Source organism: Macaca thibetana, chromosome 11 (genome assembly GCF_024542745.1).
Source record: "Macaca thibetana thibetana isolate TM-01 chromosome 11, ASM2454274v1, whole genome shotgun sequence".
In the NCBI taxonomy this organism is placed as follows: domain Eukaryota; kingdom Metazoa; phylum Chordata; class Mammalia; order Primates; family Cercopithecidae; genus Macaca; species Macaca thibetana.
The window spans coordinates 34,491,269-34,507,497 of record NC_065588.1 but is presented as its reverse complement, the minus strand read 5'-3'; the positions used below and the strand labels follow the sequence as shown (position 1 = coordinate 34,507,497).

The following is a 16,229-nucleotide window of genomic DNA, read 5'->3' as shown; positions in this document are numbered from 1 at the left end:
TTGCAGAATGACTATCTGGCCTCTCAAGGGCAGCTCCTCCACTGATGCTCAGGATCCCATCTACTCTTACCTGCTTAAAAGACATTGCTCCTGGTTGGGCGCAGTGGCTCACGCCTGTAATCCCAGCACTTTGGGAGGCTGGGGCAGGTGGATCACAAGGTCAGGAGTTCAAGATCAGCTGGGCCAAGATGGTGCAACCTCATCTCTACTAAAAATACAAAAATTAGTTGGGTGCAGTGGCAGGCGCCTGTCATCCCAGCTACTTGGGAGACTGAGGCAGGAGAATTGCATGAACCTGGGCGGCAGAGGTTGCAGTGAGCCGAGATCGCGCCACTGCACTCCAGCCTGGGCAACAGACGGAGACTCCATCTCAAAAACAAACAAACAAACAAAAAAACATTGCTCCCACCTTTCTGTCATGCATCAGAAGTGGCTTCCTTTCTACCAGATCTTTTCCGTTAGCAGACAACCTTGCTGTTATTTCTTCCATCAAGAAGTAACAACAAGAACAACGAAAACCTTTCCTGTGATTAATCCTTTCTTTTCCCTTAAATTATTCTGATTTTTTCCTTTTTCTTCACAGCTAGACTAAAAAAAAGGTTTACACAGTGTGCCTCAGATTCTCTTCTCTTTCTTAAACCCACTCTAAAACCAGGTTTTTCTTCTTAACACTCCAACAAAACTGTTCTCAAAGTTGCTGGTGACCTTCATATTCTTAGGGACCAATGGATATTTTTCACTCCATCAGCATGTCACCACAATTTTTACAGAGATTCTTTACAAAACAGCTTCAGGATTTATTGAATTTTCAGTTTGCTTTTGGTAAATTTATTACAAAGGAGATTATGGTGAGGTGATCTTTCAAGTTTTAAAATCACATATCTCTTTTCATGAAGTGATGTAGCAGCAACAATGGGACTGACTATTCTGAACAAAAGGTAAATAGAGGAATGACTACTAAAACAATAGATCAATTAAAATAGTCAAATCATGCAAATAACTGAAAACTTTTTTTCTTTACAGTTTTACAATTTGTCATAAAACAGAAGTTGTCAAAAACACTCTAAATCCGGTATGGCAAGCATTCAAGATCTCAGTCAGAGCATTATGTAATGGAGACTATGACAGGTAAGAAGGATAGTTTATTCAAAAATCTTCAAATAACTTTAAAAAAAATCTACAGTGATTTGGAGAAGTGGCATAAATTGGCTAATTAAAATTTGGTTAAACTTAACTTTCCAAAAATGAAAATATGTAAATGCAAAAATACATTGAATATTAATTTTAAATTTTAATTTATTCAAAAGTTATTTCAGAATCTTCATTGCCTTCAGCCTTTGCCGTGGTACGATCCTTCTAGAGTGGAACAAGTAGAAAAACAAAAGTTGCAACACTATGCTTAGATATGTTATCAACCCTGAAATACTCTTGAAAATGTTATACTGAAATACTCATGATTGCTGACTCACAAAAGTTCCATAGTTGTAGCACAAGAGATTTTAATGTTTCACAATTACCTGGGTAAGGTGGGCCTGAGGATTTTCCCATAATATACCTGAAGATTTCTTAGTATCCGAGTTTTTTTTCTTATGAAACTTTATTGTATGATTGTAATATAAAAACCCCATCCATCCCAAAGAAAAGCAAATAAAAAGTAAAAATCTCAATGTTTATTTTGTTACATGTGAGAAAAATAGTTTTATTAACCCATGTCATAGAACTATTGATTACCAATATGTTACTAAGTTTAGTTTGAAATTTATCATGCCACTTGACTATCATTCTTTTCATTTAATAAGATCATATCTGTATTTAGCTGGACTCATTTTTTCCTAAGAAAGTTCTTAGAAAAGTTCTTAAGAAAGTTCATAATGTTCTTCCTGATTAGCAGCATCAGTCAGCATCACCTGGTTATCTCATGGAAATTCAAATTATCTGGCCCCAATCCAGACTTACAGAAACTCCAGGAGAGAGGTCCAGTAATCCATGTTTGGACAAGTGCTCCATATGATTCTGATCTATGCTGAGTTTGAGAAACACTGCTCCAAGACAGTGATTTTCAAGAGTGGAGAAGTGGGTGCACACCATCCCTTTGGGGGGCTCTATCAAACTGCACCTGCTTCCCCTGTAGACTCTTCTTACTCTCTTTAAGGAATCAGTGAAGTTTTAGAAGCCTCTTTTAAGATACAAATTGGATTATAGTAATGAAATTAGCAAAATTAACTTCAAATTCATATGTAAAATCTATAAGCATACACTGTTTTATCTAAAAAAACAACTTATTTTTAAATTCTCATCCATACATTATTTTGATCTTACTAAGTAACTTTATGTTTTTCTCATGTACAGAACAATCAAAGTAGAGGTGTATGACTGGGATCGAGATGGGAGGTAAGACTTTTCTTATCTTCTTAAGATAGGAAAGAAGGTGTGCTTTAAGAGGCACATACATTGAAATGGCCACATTTTTAAATTGTAACTTTTAGATTGCATATTTGTTTTGTTTTTCCAAATGTTACTGATGCATTTACATTAAATGTTAAGAATGAGCATATTTTCCTCCAACCTCAAGATGAAAATAGAGGGTTTTCTTATTTCCAGTAACTTAGTAAAGATTTTCAACTTAAATCTGATGATTATAGATGTCTAGTTTTATAGCTGTAATGAGTATAAAATTTATGCATCTCACAGTTTCTCTGAACATTTCTATAACATTGATATCCCATACTGTTCAAGGGAACGGAAGTAAGCATTGCATTCACCACCGAACTCTGCCTATATATATATATCATACAACAAAACTCAAGAATTGTGTCTGGTCATTGCCAGACCAAATAGTTGTTCAGAGCTCTGCAATAACTGTAGTTCTCTGCATATCAAAGTAGATATTAAAGACTAAAAGAGAAGAAACACACTACTTTTTCTTTTTTAAGCATATTTTGTTTCTACTGTCATCTACGTAGGATGATGATGAGATGTTTGTAAAATGATCTTAAGCCAAGGGACCCAGAAATGCTCAAATCCTATTTTGCCCTAGACTACTGCCTGAAAGGGCTGAATATGCAGATGTCAAGGAAGAATGATAAATAGGAAAGCAAAGGGTACTTTTAATTTTTCAGTTGATGCTTGTCCTAAACTCAAATCCATAGCTCACTGATAAATGGAGCTGAAACTTGAGGTTAAAGCTAAACAATGCTTTTCTCTCTGCATCATGTACGAGCCAGAAACCAACCCCAAAGGGATGAAAGTGCCTGGATACCTGAACACTCCTGTGAATACAGGAACAAGTTCAAGAAGGCTGGCCTGTGCTGAGAGGGCACCCCCTTCTCATCCCTTCTGCTGCATAGGCAGAAAGTTGCTCAGTTGGAGAGCCACATGCCATCATGTGTATGACACTTGCCCATATGCTTACTGACAAACACGGTGCAATAAGTGTCCTAGAATTTGATGCAACTAGTATTTTCTTTTCTTTCAAGAAGTGATAAGAGAAGATGGGGAGAGAAGTGGAAATTATTATTCTACACTTTAGCTGCTACCAAATAAGTATATAAAACTCAAATATTTCAGTCTTTAAGTTGTATCCCAAGCATTATTATGAAAATGAGTTATAACACGGATTTGAAGTTTGCTGTTAGAGATAACGTCATAATAATACATGCTATGCTACTGATCTTTACATTTCTGCCAGGTATTCATTTGGTTAGTGTATTATTTAGTTCTATGTGCATTCTGGAGAAACCTTATCAGAAAACCTTCTATTTTTCCATAGGGAGTTATGCTCCATTGCGTTATTAAACTTGATTCACTGAGAAAATGAGTTTTGCTGCTCAGAATAATAGAAAAGGAAGTAATGCCAATCTGAGTAATGGACTTTATGCCCTGTGTTATATACCCTATTTTCTATTTTAATTGTGAATAGGCAAAAGTGGTGGCTTTTCCCTAGTAATTTTTAACCAGGTTCCTGTTCAGAAACAAAAAGTGCAGCTCGCTGCCAGAGCTCCTTTAATATTACATAAACACAATCCTTGAGGCTGAAGCACATCTGACTGATTTTCAGTTTGAAAATATAAAACCTGTTTTTGGAGTTATTTCTAAATAGAACTTGTCTCTAATCCTAATGTAACAGGAATGTACGTGATATTACATTAGAATTAGAGATGAGTATTTTTGGGCACATGAGAAATGGCTTAAAACTTTGGGAAATGGTTTTAATTTAACCACTAATAAATAAGGGGTATAAATTTAGGTTTCATCCGCATCCATAGACATTCAATCCTAAATTTGCTGAAATTATAGATATTGTAATGTCTTCCTTCAAATGGTGAGTTTCTGTGACTCTCCTATTGTCTCCAATCTATTTCTGAGCCATAAGAATTTTGAATAGCTTTGAAGATCAGAATTACCTTGGAATTTAATTATCTTTTTTCCTGACTTGAGCACTTTGAGAATTCCTATTCAGGATATGATTTATTGAAAGTTTCTAACATGCCAGGTATTCTCTAAGCATTTTTAATGTTATTCTTTATTTTATTTTCACAATAAATTATAGGTACTACATTAATTACCTTTTACAGATAAAGAAACTCAGGCAAAGAAGTAACTTGCCTAAAGTCACAAAACTAATCAATGGTGGAACCAGGGCTTGAACCCTGGCAGTCCACTTCCAATAGTATATTCATAACTATTGCACTGTCTTTTTTATAGCATTGTAATCGTAATTCTTGGCATTAAGTGAAAGGCTGCAACCTGGACATTGGACTTACTCTGTGCTACTTTAATGTAATAGTTGTGAAGACTATAAGGAGAATTTAAGAAACAATCTAACATAATTTTTTTTATTATCTGAAATTGTATATTGTCTGGAAAAGTGGATAAAGCTTTTCTTGGTAACAGTTTTTATGTAACTAGAAGTTAGGTAGAAAGAAATGAGTATTACAGACTCTGAAAGTATCCTAATAGACATTGAAAGAACCAGTAAAATGTAAAAAAGAGGTGGCTTAGATTAAGCGAATGAGAGCTATAATAAGAGCAAGAATAGAGAGAGAGAGAGAAAGCAAGAGTTCGTTCACAGAGGATTTGGGCCATTAGATAGGAAAAATATTTTTCAACAAGAAATAGTAATTTACTTTTGAGACATCAGATTTAAAAGCAAAGAAACTATTTAGATATTGAGATTTGATCAGCGTATTTTGTCATTGGGTCATCAACTGCCTGGGGGGGAAGATGGGTGGTGCTGGAGGGTATATTGATGTATTTTTAAATACTCATTTTACTATATCATCATTAACAACATATTCAAAAGAAGTCTAAGAAGTTAAAGACCGAAAATAAAGGGATGAGATTGGGAGGGGAAAACATCGTGAGGTGAAATTTAAACATTCCTTGTAAATGAATTATATGATTAGTAGAATAATTAGGGGAATGGATTGTAATTTTGTAAGTGTAAGTTTAATACCTTTTTAATGTTTAAGTGCTCTTTTATTAATCCAAAAATAGATCTATATTTTAATGTAGAAAATTTAGTGTATAATTCTACATAATACATTTTCAGCAAGAAACCTTTTTCAGTGTTAGCAAAATGATCAGTTTGTGGATGCCATATAAAAAGAAAAATTAAAATAATTCTTGATAATTCTTTTAATTCAATAACATGTCTTATGTATGAAATTTGAAAGGTGCATTAGTCTCCAAAAAATATAATACATAAAAGTTTTTTAAAATCCAGACATTAATTTTATAATTTAATAATAATGATCACTGTGTGGATTATTATACAAATTGATATGAAGCTTATGATTATGTGTGGTCTAATAACATGGTTATTACACTTTTTACATTTTTTTAATCTGACAAATTTGCCCAATGTAGATTTTTTTAAAAAATCAAAGTGACTATGATAGGACTCATTATATTTCACAACATAATGATCAACAGAGACTGTTTCCTATTACTTATTTTTGTATTCCTGTCGTCATTAGTATTTGTCCTAAATCCTGTACATGTGTCATTTTTTTACCCTATTTGTTGATCCAGAACTTTTAATTCTTCTTCTTAAAAAATGTTATTTGCTCAGTGGATGTTTTTTGACAGCTTGGACTAACATTGTCCAATGGAAATATAATGCAAGTCACATATATAATTTTAAATTTTCTAGTGATAACATTGCAAAGTAAAAATAAACCAGATTAATGTAGTAATATATTTTATTTAATCCTGTGTTTCCAGAGTATTATCATTTTAATATAGAATCAATATAAAATTACTAAGAAGGATTTTTACTTTTTAAAAATACTAAGTCTTTGAAATGTGGTATATGTTTTGTGTTTGCAGCACATCTCAATTCAGGCTACCTACGTTTGAAGTTATAGCAGCATGTGGCTAGGGGCTGCCATATTAGATGGTACTACATAGACTTTAATGAAGTCCATGTAATATACATCATAAGTAACTTTATATCAGATGAAATGTTTGTCTGAATTTAATAGAAGTCTAGAATCTACTCCTGATAAAATGGGGAAAAGCTGGTCAGATATCTGTATTATTTTGTGTATAAATTTGCTCATGGAACACCAATAAGGCAATGCGCTCTTTCAATCTAGAGAGAATATGTCAGTCAAATATTAAAGTGGCAGCCAGAGCAACAAAACAAGACCCTGTCTCTATGAAAAAAATACAAATTTTAGCTGGGCATGGTGGCATGTGCCTGTAGTCCTTGCTACTCAGGAGACTGAGGCAGGAAGATGGCTTGAGCCCATGAGGTTGAGGCTTCAGTCAACTATGATCATGCTACTGCAACTCTAGCCTGAGTGACAGAGTGAGACCCCTGTCTTAAAAAAAATAAAAAAACAGTGGAAAATGCTTTACTTGCTTATAATGACATTTTGTTTTACTAGCTAGAGTATTTCAGACAGTTGTGGTGGTAATGATATTCACAGATTGGGCACTTCAGGGACTGGTGTCCTCTTGCGTCAGAACTCTGATAGCATTTTTTACTAAATTCATCAACTGAAATTAATTCTGTAAGAAACACCTCACAAATCTATGAAGCATACAGAAATGTGGTAATGCTCTGTTGAGCATGTAACCAGTTGACATTAAATTAGGTATCTCGAGCTAAACTAGAGTAGAAGAAATACAGTTATCTGTTCCTTTTATTGAAACACATTGACAAGGGTCTGAGAGTTAGAGGCATTGCTTGACCTTGGTATTAATAATCAGTTGAAATGTATTCAATTTTCAACAAGTTAAACCACAATACTAAAATCATTTCTATACTTCTCACTATCTTTTTTTTTTGGAGATGGGTGGATCACTATTTCTTTAAAAGATGTGAAGGAAGAATATTTAAAGCTTACTTTAACAATTGAAAAGCTAAAGGGCTGAGAGCCTTGTCTTGGTTGCAAAGCAATCAGTAGCGGTATCCTTGAAAAGCTTCAATTGCTTGAAGTTTCTGCAGCTGAATTTGTAGCTTAACTTAAAATTCGGGGAGCACTAGTGGAACAGTGCTGCCTTAATACCATGTGGTTGTGATGTGGGACTGATTGTAAATGGGCCACCAAGTAGATTGCTGCCTACCAGAAAAATGACATTTTGATGAAAAGGCTGTTAGGGAACTGTCCATCAGAAAATCCCCGCTTGTGAACAGGGAGGTAAAAGTTTCATTTTTACCACTCTGTATTTTATCAAATGCAGTCATTTCAATAATGATATTTATTATAATTAAATGCAAACTTCATTTGTCTCCAAAATGCCATACAAATGCTGTCATTTTCTGTTGTTACCTTAGAAAACATTTGATCAATGCATTTAATGTTTTCATTCTGGGATTATGCATCATCATGACCAAGTGATTCCTTGCCTAGTGCTTGAGAATGTATTTGTGAGTTGTCTAAAACATTAGAACTCATTTAGAAGAAGCATTTGTAAACCTTTTATATTTTTCTTATTTTGTTTCCTCACTTACTCTATGGAATCTTCCCTTAACCGTAACCTACAATTTGCTTGCAGTTAACCCTGAATATCCTAAACCTGTATTTAATAGGCAAGTTTCAGCCTCTTTTTCCTGTTCCCTTACGTATCACTTCTTTGAGACTTAAAATGTTGATAAATGGAATTTCATAATCAATGTATGATTCACTGACATATCTAGTCTTCCACCTGCTAAAAATACAGGTAATTATTTCTCTCAACTGTAGCTTGTGAATTTTTTGTCGCCTTTCACTTCAGTATATAATTCTTACTCTCAAGAAAGATTGATTTAATTTTATATGTATCTAGTATACCTGAAGTGGTAATCAGTTTTTAACTTCTGTACATCTTCATGTATTTATGACTCAATAGAATTATGTTAATTCATTTATGAAGAAATTGTTACTGAGCACTCATTATGTGTTCAACAGTTTGCCAGGTAACATGACTTAACTAAAAACTTCAATCTTTATACAACAAGATTTTAATTTTATTTAATGTGTTTTATATATCTATCTATATCTATATTTCTATATCTATATCTATATCTATCTCCACCTGCCTACCTTGAATGGTTTGGGATTCTTTCAGATAATGTTTCAGAGGAAAGGCTTTTTCTCATTTTCAATAACATTTTTAAGAAAATTATATTCAACACCAGCCCTTTACTGGAAGATCTTTGCAGGATTTCGGAAAGTGGTATTTCAGCCAGTTTCACTATGCAGTTTTGGTGTTTGTCCTGTGCTCTTCTATCCCACATATTTGCCCGGCCTCACCATTTGGAAAGCCCTTCTGTGTTCATTTTGCCTGTTGATATTCTGTTCAGGTTCGATTTCAGTGCTGTCATTTGTATGAAAGTTTTCCTTATATATTGAAAGTCCCTCTCTCCTGTGTGTTTACTTTGCCACTTTGGAATGTTTATCAGCATATCTATCACATTATGACTTATACTGAAGTTATTTGTTTCTGCTTTGTCCTTCATATCACAGTAATCCTCTCTTATCTCTGGGGGAATATGTTCCAGGACCCCCAGTGGATGCCTGAAACCGTGAATAGTATGGAACTCTTTATATAGCTGTATTTTTCCTATACGTACATACTGACGTTGAAGATTAATTTTTACCTTGGTAAGAGGTGAACAATAATACAAAGATAGAGCAATTATAATATACTGTAATACAAGTTATGTGAATGTGGTCTCTGTCAAAATATCTTATTGTACTGTATTCACCTAACTTACAGGTCGTAGGTGACAGCAGGTACCTGAAACCACAAAAAGTAAAACCGTGGTTAAGGGGGCAGGGGTAGGGGAGACTTCTGTAATTATAAACTACCTGAAATCAAGGACTGTGTTTTGTCATATTATTCCTCACAATGTAGATTATAGTGCCTTTAATGTAGTAGTTTCTTGCTATGTTACTTCAGTAATACAGAAGAGAGGACTTAAAATAGAGCTCTGATATCTTTCTTTTTCTTTTTCTTTTCTTTTTTTTTTTTGGAGATGGAGTCTCACTCTGTCTCAGTTCACTGCAACCTCTACTTCCCGGGTTCAGGTCTCAGCCTCCTGAGTTGCTGGGATTACAGGTGTCTACCACCACGCCTGGATAATTTTTGTATTTTTATTAAAGACAGGGTTTCACCATGTTGACCAGGCTTGTCTCAAACTCCTGAGCTCAATGATCCACCCGTCTCGTCCTCCCAAAGTGCCAAGATTGCAGGCATGAGCTACTGTGCCCTGCCAGCTCTGATATTTTTCTGTATCAACACTCAGTCCTCCATCAATACTTATATCCCCTTTATTTTAAATCATGAAATTACCTTAAATAACATTAGAGGTCTTATTTCTCTGGTGAAACTAAAGATAGTGAGTAATTAATTTAGATGTCGTTTACTTAGTCTTGTTTTCACAGTTTGCATGTATCTTAGATGTTATATTCAGGAATCTATCATCTTTCTTGTCATTCAGATTGCTTACTTTTTCTGCTTTATTCCTATCTAAATACCGATAACTTTCACCAACAGGAGAATTATCAAGTTCAAATCATCAAATACATTTATATTTTAAATTTTTATTTTTAATCACCTTACTATTTAAATTCATCTCCATTAGAATGTCATCAGTCAAATTTGGAATATAAATTAAATTCTAATTCTGGTATAAGGTGATATTAGAATCTTATGGCTAGAAGAGGCCTTTAGAGTTAACTCTTTACTTACCAAGAAGAGATTGAGCATATTTATTGATAATTGATCCTGAATGAGTTATTAATTTCACCACTAAATCTGCCTTTTCTCTCTGAAGTTGTATTCTGTTGTGAGGTTACCAGAGGTGATATTGAAAATATTTTTCTGCCATCAAAATAGATGGGAGCTATACGATGGGAATAGGGTCCTGGAAGGTCTTTTCTTTGCAAGAGCCAGCTTTTTAATTGCTGGATTATGGGGTGGCCCAGGGAGTCCAGGGGAAGGTTTTGGGAAGCTGAGGTAGTAGCCAGGCACACAGAAAATGGTGAGCAGTGACTAGTTATCAATGGGAGGGTTGATAGATATCTTTGTATTTTTATATTTACTTTGGCTTTACTGATTTACATCCCTTGAATATAAGGCCTATGCATTACTATAACTCCAACATTGCAGACTGGAAAGAACATAGTCATATTAACCCTGCCCTTGCTCTCATCCACTAAATCCAATCAATTGCCAACTCTCACATCTGTTAGAAATAAATAATTAAATGTTGCCTCCATTGTCACTAGAATGAATGAATTAATTTCCTGAAGTTAATTATGTAATTATTTATACTTTTATGACATGAAAAGATGGAATAAACACAGATGTTTATTAAAAGAGTATAAATATTTGTTACCAGGCTAAATTTATTTTGCAACAGTATCACAATTTATACAACAAAATACTGAAGATGAATTTTTAAAAAGTAAACAGATACTGAAAGAAAAGAATAGTAAAGAGAGCAGCATAGCAGTAGAAAAAAGTTTTTACAATGCAGCCTGGTGAAAAAGAAAATAAATCAGAACTAACGATAGCTTGAATAATAGAAATGGTACAAAGTGATAAAAGGGACTATTGTGAATTAGACAAAATACTCTAGGAAGCTCTGGAATGAGGGCAAGTGGGTGGACCTGAGGTTTTATAAATATCTGTCAAAAAGTCTGAGTTATAAATCCAACTTTCCAAAATAAATAATTTTTTATCTCCAGTGCCACTATTGCTGAATTAGGATTAACTCTATCACTGAAAATGAACTCAATTTATCTGAAAGTCCTAGTTTTTAATTTGGCTTGTAGGCATAATGTAGTATCAAAATTCCTAGCTTTCTAACTCAACATCCCACAGCAACTCAAGCTGAGAATTGCTATATGAAGTCCACAGATTTAAATATATAAAACTTTATAGGTAAAAATATCATATAACAAAAAGTTAAAGGATGATTAGAAAATAAATTGCAACATATATAGTAAAATAAGATTTCTTTAATTTGTAAAGAGCTCTAGTACAATAAGAAGATGCCCATACCTAATTACAAAGAGGCAAAGACTTTGACAATTTTTTTAAAAAAGGTGAATAAATATTTTAAAAATGAAATGTACTAGTGTATTAGTCCATTTTCATGCTGCTGATAAAGACATACCTGAGAATTTACTCTAGTGGTCTGTTTTCATGCTGCCGATAAAGACATACCCGAGACTGGGCAATTTACAAAAGAAAGAGGCTTAACTGGACATATAGTTGCAAGTGGCTGGGGAAGCCTCACAATCAACGCAGAAGGCAAGGAGGAACAAGTCACATCATACATGGATGACAGCAGGCAAAGCGATAACTTGTGCAGGGAGACTCCCATTTTTCAAAACCATCAGATTTCATAAGACTTATTTACTATCAGGAGAACAGCATGGGAAAGACCTGCCCACCAGGTCCCTCCCACAACACGTGGGAATTCAAGATGAGATTTGGGTGGGGACACAGCCAAACCATATCATCCTGCCCCTGGCCCCTCCCAAATCTCATATCCTCACATTTCAAAACCAATCTTGCCCTCCCAATGGTCCCCCAAAGTCGTCACTCATTTCAGCATTAACTCAAAAGTCCACAGTCCAAAGGCTCATCTGAGACAAGGCAAGTCCTTTCTGCCAATGAGCCTATAAAATCAAAAGCAAGTTAGTTACTTCCTAGATACAGTTGGGGTATAGGCATTGGATGAATGCAGCTATTCCAAAAGGGAGACATTGACTAAAACAAAGGGGCTACAGGCCCCATGCAAGTCCAAAATCCAGCAAGGGAGTCAAATCTTAAAACTCCAAAATGATCTTCTTTGACTCTATGTCTCACAGCCAGGTCATGCTAATGTAAGAGATGGGATCCCAGGTCTTGGGCAGCTCCACCCCTGTGGCATTTCAGGGTACAGCCCCCTTCCTGGCTGCTTTCACGGGCTGGTATTGAGGGTCTGTGGCTTTTCCAGGTGCAAGATGCAAGCTCTCAGCAGATCTATCATTCTGGGATCTGGAGGACCATGGCCCTCTTCTCACAGCTCCACTAGGTGGTGCCCCAGTAGGGACTCTATATGGGGGCTCCGACCTCACATTTTCCCTCCGCACTGTCCTAGCAGAGGTTCTCCATGAGGGCCCCACCCCTGCAGCAAACTTCTTCCTGGGCATCCAGGGGTTTCCATACATCTTTCCAAATCTAAGCAGAGGTTCCCAAACCTCAATTCTTGACTTCTGTGCACCTGCAGGCTCAACACCATGTGGAAGCTGCCAAGGCTTCGGGCTTCCACTCTCTGAAGCAGTAAGTCAAGTTGCACTTGACCCCTTTTAGTCCAAGCTGAAGTGGCTGGGATGCAGAGCACCAAGTCTCTAGACTGCACAGAGCATCACAGGGACCCTGGGCCCAACCCAGGAAACCATTTTCTCCTAGGCCTCTGGGCCTGTGATGGGAGTGGCTGACATGAAGACCTCTGATATGCCCTGGAAACATTTTCCCCATTGTCTTGAGGATTAACATTTGGCTCCTCCTTCCTTATGCAAATTTCTGCAGCCTGCTTGAATTTCTCCTTAGAAAATAAGATTTTCATTTCTATTACATTGTCAGGCTGCAAGTTTCATGAACTTTTATGCTCTGCTTCCCTTATAAAACTGAATGCCTTTAATGGCACCCACATCACCTCTTGAATGCTTTGCTGCTTAGAAATTTCCTCTCCCAGATACCCTAAATCACCTCTCAAGTTCAAAGTTCCGCAAATTGTTAGGGCAGGGACAAAATGCTGCCAGTCTCTTTGCTAAAACGTAACAAGAGTCACCTTTATTCCAGTTCCCAATAAGTTCGCAATCCTTAGCATGGACCTTACTGTCCATATCGCTATCAGGTTTTGGTGAAAGCCATTCAACAAGACTCTACAAAGTTCCAAACTTTCCCACATTTTCCTATCTTCTTCTGAGTCCTCCAAGCTGTTCCAGCCTCTGCCTGTCACCCAGTTCCAAAGTCGCTTCTGTATTTTTGGGTATCTTTTCAGCAACACCTCACTACTGGAACCAACTTACTGTATTAGCCTGTTTTCAGGCTGCTGATACAGACATACCTGAAACTGGGCAATTTACAAAAGAAAGAGGTTTAATTGAGCTTACAATTCCACATGGCTGGGGAAGACTCACAATCATGGCAGAAGGCAAGGAGGAGCAAGTCAAGTCTCACATGGATGGCAGCAGGCAAAGAGGTAACTTGTGCAGGGAGACTCCCATTTTTCAAAACCATCAGATCTTGTGACACTTATTCACCATCACAAGAACAACATGAGAAAGACCCACTCCCATGATTTAATTACGTCCCACAGGGTTCCTCCCAGAACATGTGGGAATTATAGGAGCTACAAGATGAGATTTGGGTGGGGACACAGAGCTCAAACCATGTCAACTAGTAATCAACAACAACAAAAAAAGAATTTAAAACATATAACTTAATATATAACAAATAATATTTAAACTAATGTAAACTATTTAAACTAAATAACTTTTTAAATGAAATGGGCAAATATTTTAATATATATTACCCAGTGCTGTTTAGGGTGAACTGAGATAGGTGTTTTTATATTTTTAAGGTATTATAAATGGGTACAAATTTTCTAAAACTTATTTAGTTACATGTATTAATATCCTTAAAAATACTGTTATGACTTTTATCTAGTAATTTTATTTCCAAGAATGTATTCTAAGGTAATACCAGAAACCTGAAAAAGGCTTGTGGTAAAAATGTTCAACTCAGTTATTTATGATAGAACAACACTGATGTCCAAATTAAATTGTGGTACTTCTATCAAAAAGAATATTATGTATCTATTAATAGTATTGCGTCTGGGTGCAGTCGCTCATGCCTGTAATCCCAGCACTTTGGGAGGCCACGGCAGGCAGATCACTTGAGGTCAGAAATCGGAGACCAGCCCGACCAACATGGCAAAACCCCATCTCTACTAAAAATATAAAAATTAGCTGGGCGTGGTGGCTCATGCCTGTAATCCCAGCTACTCAGGAGGCTGAGGCAGGAGAATCGCTTAAGCCCAGGAAGTGGAGGTTTAAGTGAGTGGAGATCGCGCCATTGCACTCCAGCCTGGGCGACAGAGTGAGACTGCCTCAAAAAATAAATAAATAGACAAATAAATAAATAATTACAACAGTATTACTTTCTAGGAATGCTTACTTATTTGGGAGAATGCTTTTTTTTAATAAAATGAAAAGTGAAAATTACAGAGTACTTTATACTAGTACTGTCTAATAGAAATGTAAATTACATCTATTCTAGTAGCCATATTAAAAATGTAAATAGAACCAGTTAAAATTAATTTTAATAATATATCTTACATTGATATCAGAAGTATTAAACATTATTAATATCTAAATTATTGAGATATTTTTCTTTTTTATGTACTATCTTTGAAATACAGTGTATGTTGTACATACTTACAGGAACACTCAATTCATACTAGCCACATTTCAAGGACTCAGTGAGTGCAAGTGGCTAATGTCTACTAGATTGAACAGTGCAGCTTTATACAGTGTATCTGGAATATTTTCTTAAAATATATACATGGAAAAGATATATTGACCATCAGAAAGATTATCCCTGGATGGTGGGATGAAATACACTTTTTACCCCTTTTTTTATGCAGTTCTGTATCCTCAACATTTTTTCCCAGGAGCTTTAAAAATATATTCAGAAAAGAAGGTTTTAACCAACTGTCTAGAAATGTCCACATTATAAATAAGCCAACTTGTCATACCAATTCTCCATTCCTATAGGTGGCTAAATAACTTAAATTCATAATCCACTTCATACTCCTTTACTTGTGGTATTGAGACACAGATAAGTACGTAAGCAAGCAGAGACTTCACCTCGGTGTGAGAGAGACACAAAATGGAGAATAAGCAGTGACACTACAAAGGATTCTGTGTAGAAAATCTTTGGCAATAGCTATGAATATTGGTGATAGTAGTTTGATTAAACTGTTCGTAGAGCATATAGTGTTTTATTACTGAATCAGGATCTGCTTTTCTTTAAAAATAAATTCAGAAAATCTGGTTGCTTCTGAAAAGTGTGGGAAGATCAGATGAGAGTAATTCTATATGCCAATAATAGAGGCTTGGATTTTAGTGTGCCTGATCTGAGGTGGCCTGCAAATCACTCATTTGTCCCACGTTTCTTATTTCTCTTCATAAAAACCACATCTTACATTTTTTTCTCATTCATTCGATTAAGATATATTACATTTCAATCTTACTAGTTCAGGAGACCAAAACCATCTAAGTCATATGCAAATTCAATCACTTTTTTGATTCTAGTTCCTGTTTTAAAGTTGAGCAGTAACAAAGAGGAAACTTTTAATTGTACTTTATTCTCTGTAAAAATTAAGATAATACCTGCTTTACAGCTGATGATTTTGATTCAAGTTCCTGTTAGCATCTCCAAGATGTGTTAGTTTTTGTCCTTAAACCAAAAATATTTCTGTTCCTGTTACATTCGAGACATTTACGAATGATTTCTTATAAAGATGCTTTTAGCAAAGAACAGTCTTCTAATGAAAGAAAGCAGAGTGCTCAATATCATGTTGAGAAACTGACCCTGTGTCAAAATGATATTTAGTCGTTCAACTCTGAAGCACCTCAGCATTGTTTGTTATTGTCAATTTTGTTATCATCTTATGTTGTCTAACTATCTTACAATTTGTAGCTTAAGAAAAAATTAGTATGGAAAAATAG

The 16,229-nt window shown here is 35.4% G+C and overlaps 1 protein-coding gene across 5 annotated transcripts in view; it reads left to right on the top strand.

The window, feature by feature from the left end:
• CPNE8 (copine 8) overlaps positions 1 to 16,229 on the top strand; it is a 239,232-nt gene that overhangs the window by 131,353 nt on the left and 91,650 nt on the right. For all 5 annotated transcript variants that reach the window (XM_050750139.1, XM_050750138.1, XM_050750135.1 and 2 more), the window contains 2 exons: positions 1,024 to 1,128; positions 2,350 to 2,391. In XM_050750139.1, the coding sequence (XP_050606096.1) occupies positions 1,024 to 1,128; positions 2,350 to 2,391 (147 nt within the window). The remainder of the gene's footprint in view (positions 1 to 1,023; positions 1,129 to 2,349; positions 2,392 to 16,229) is intronic.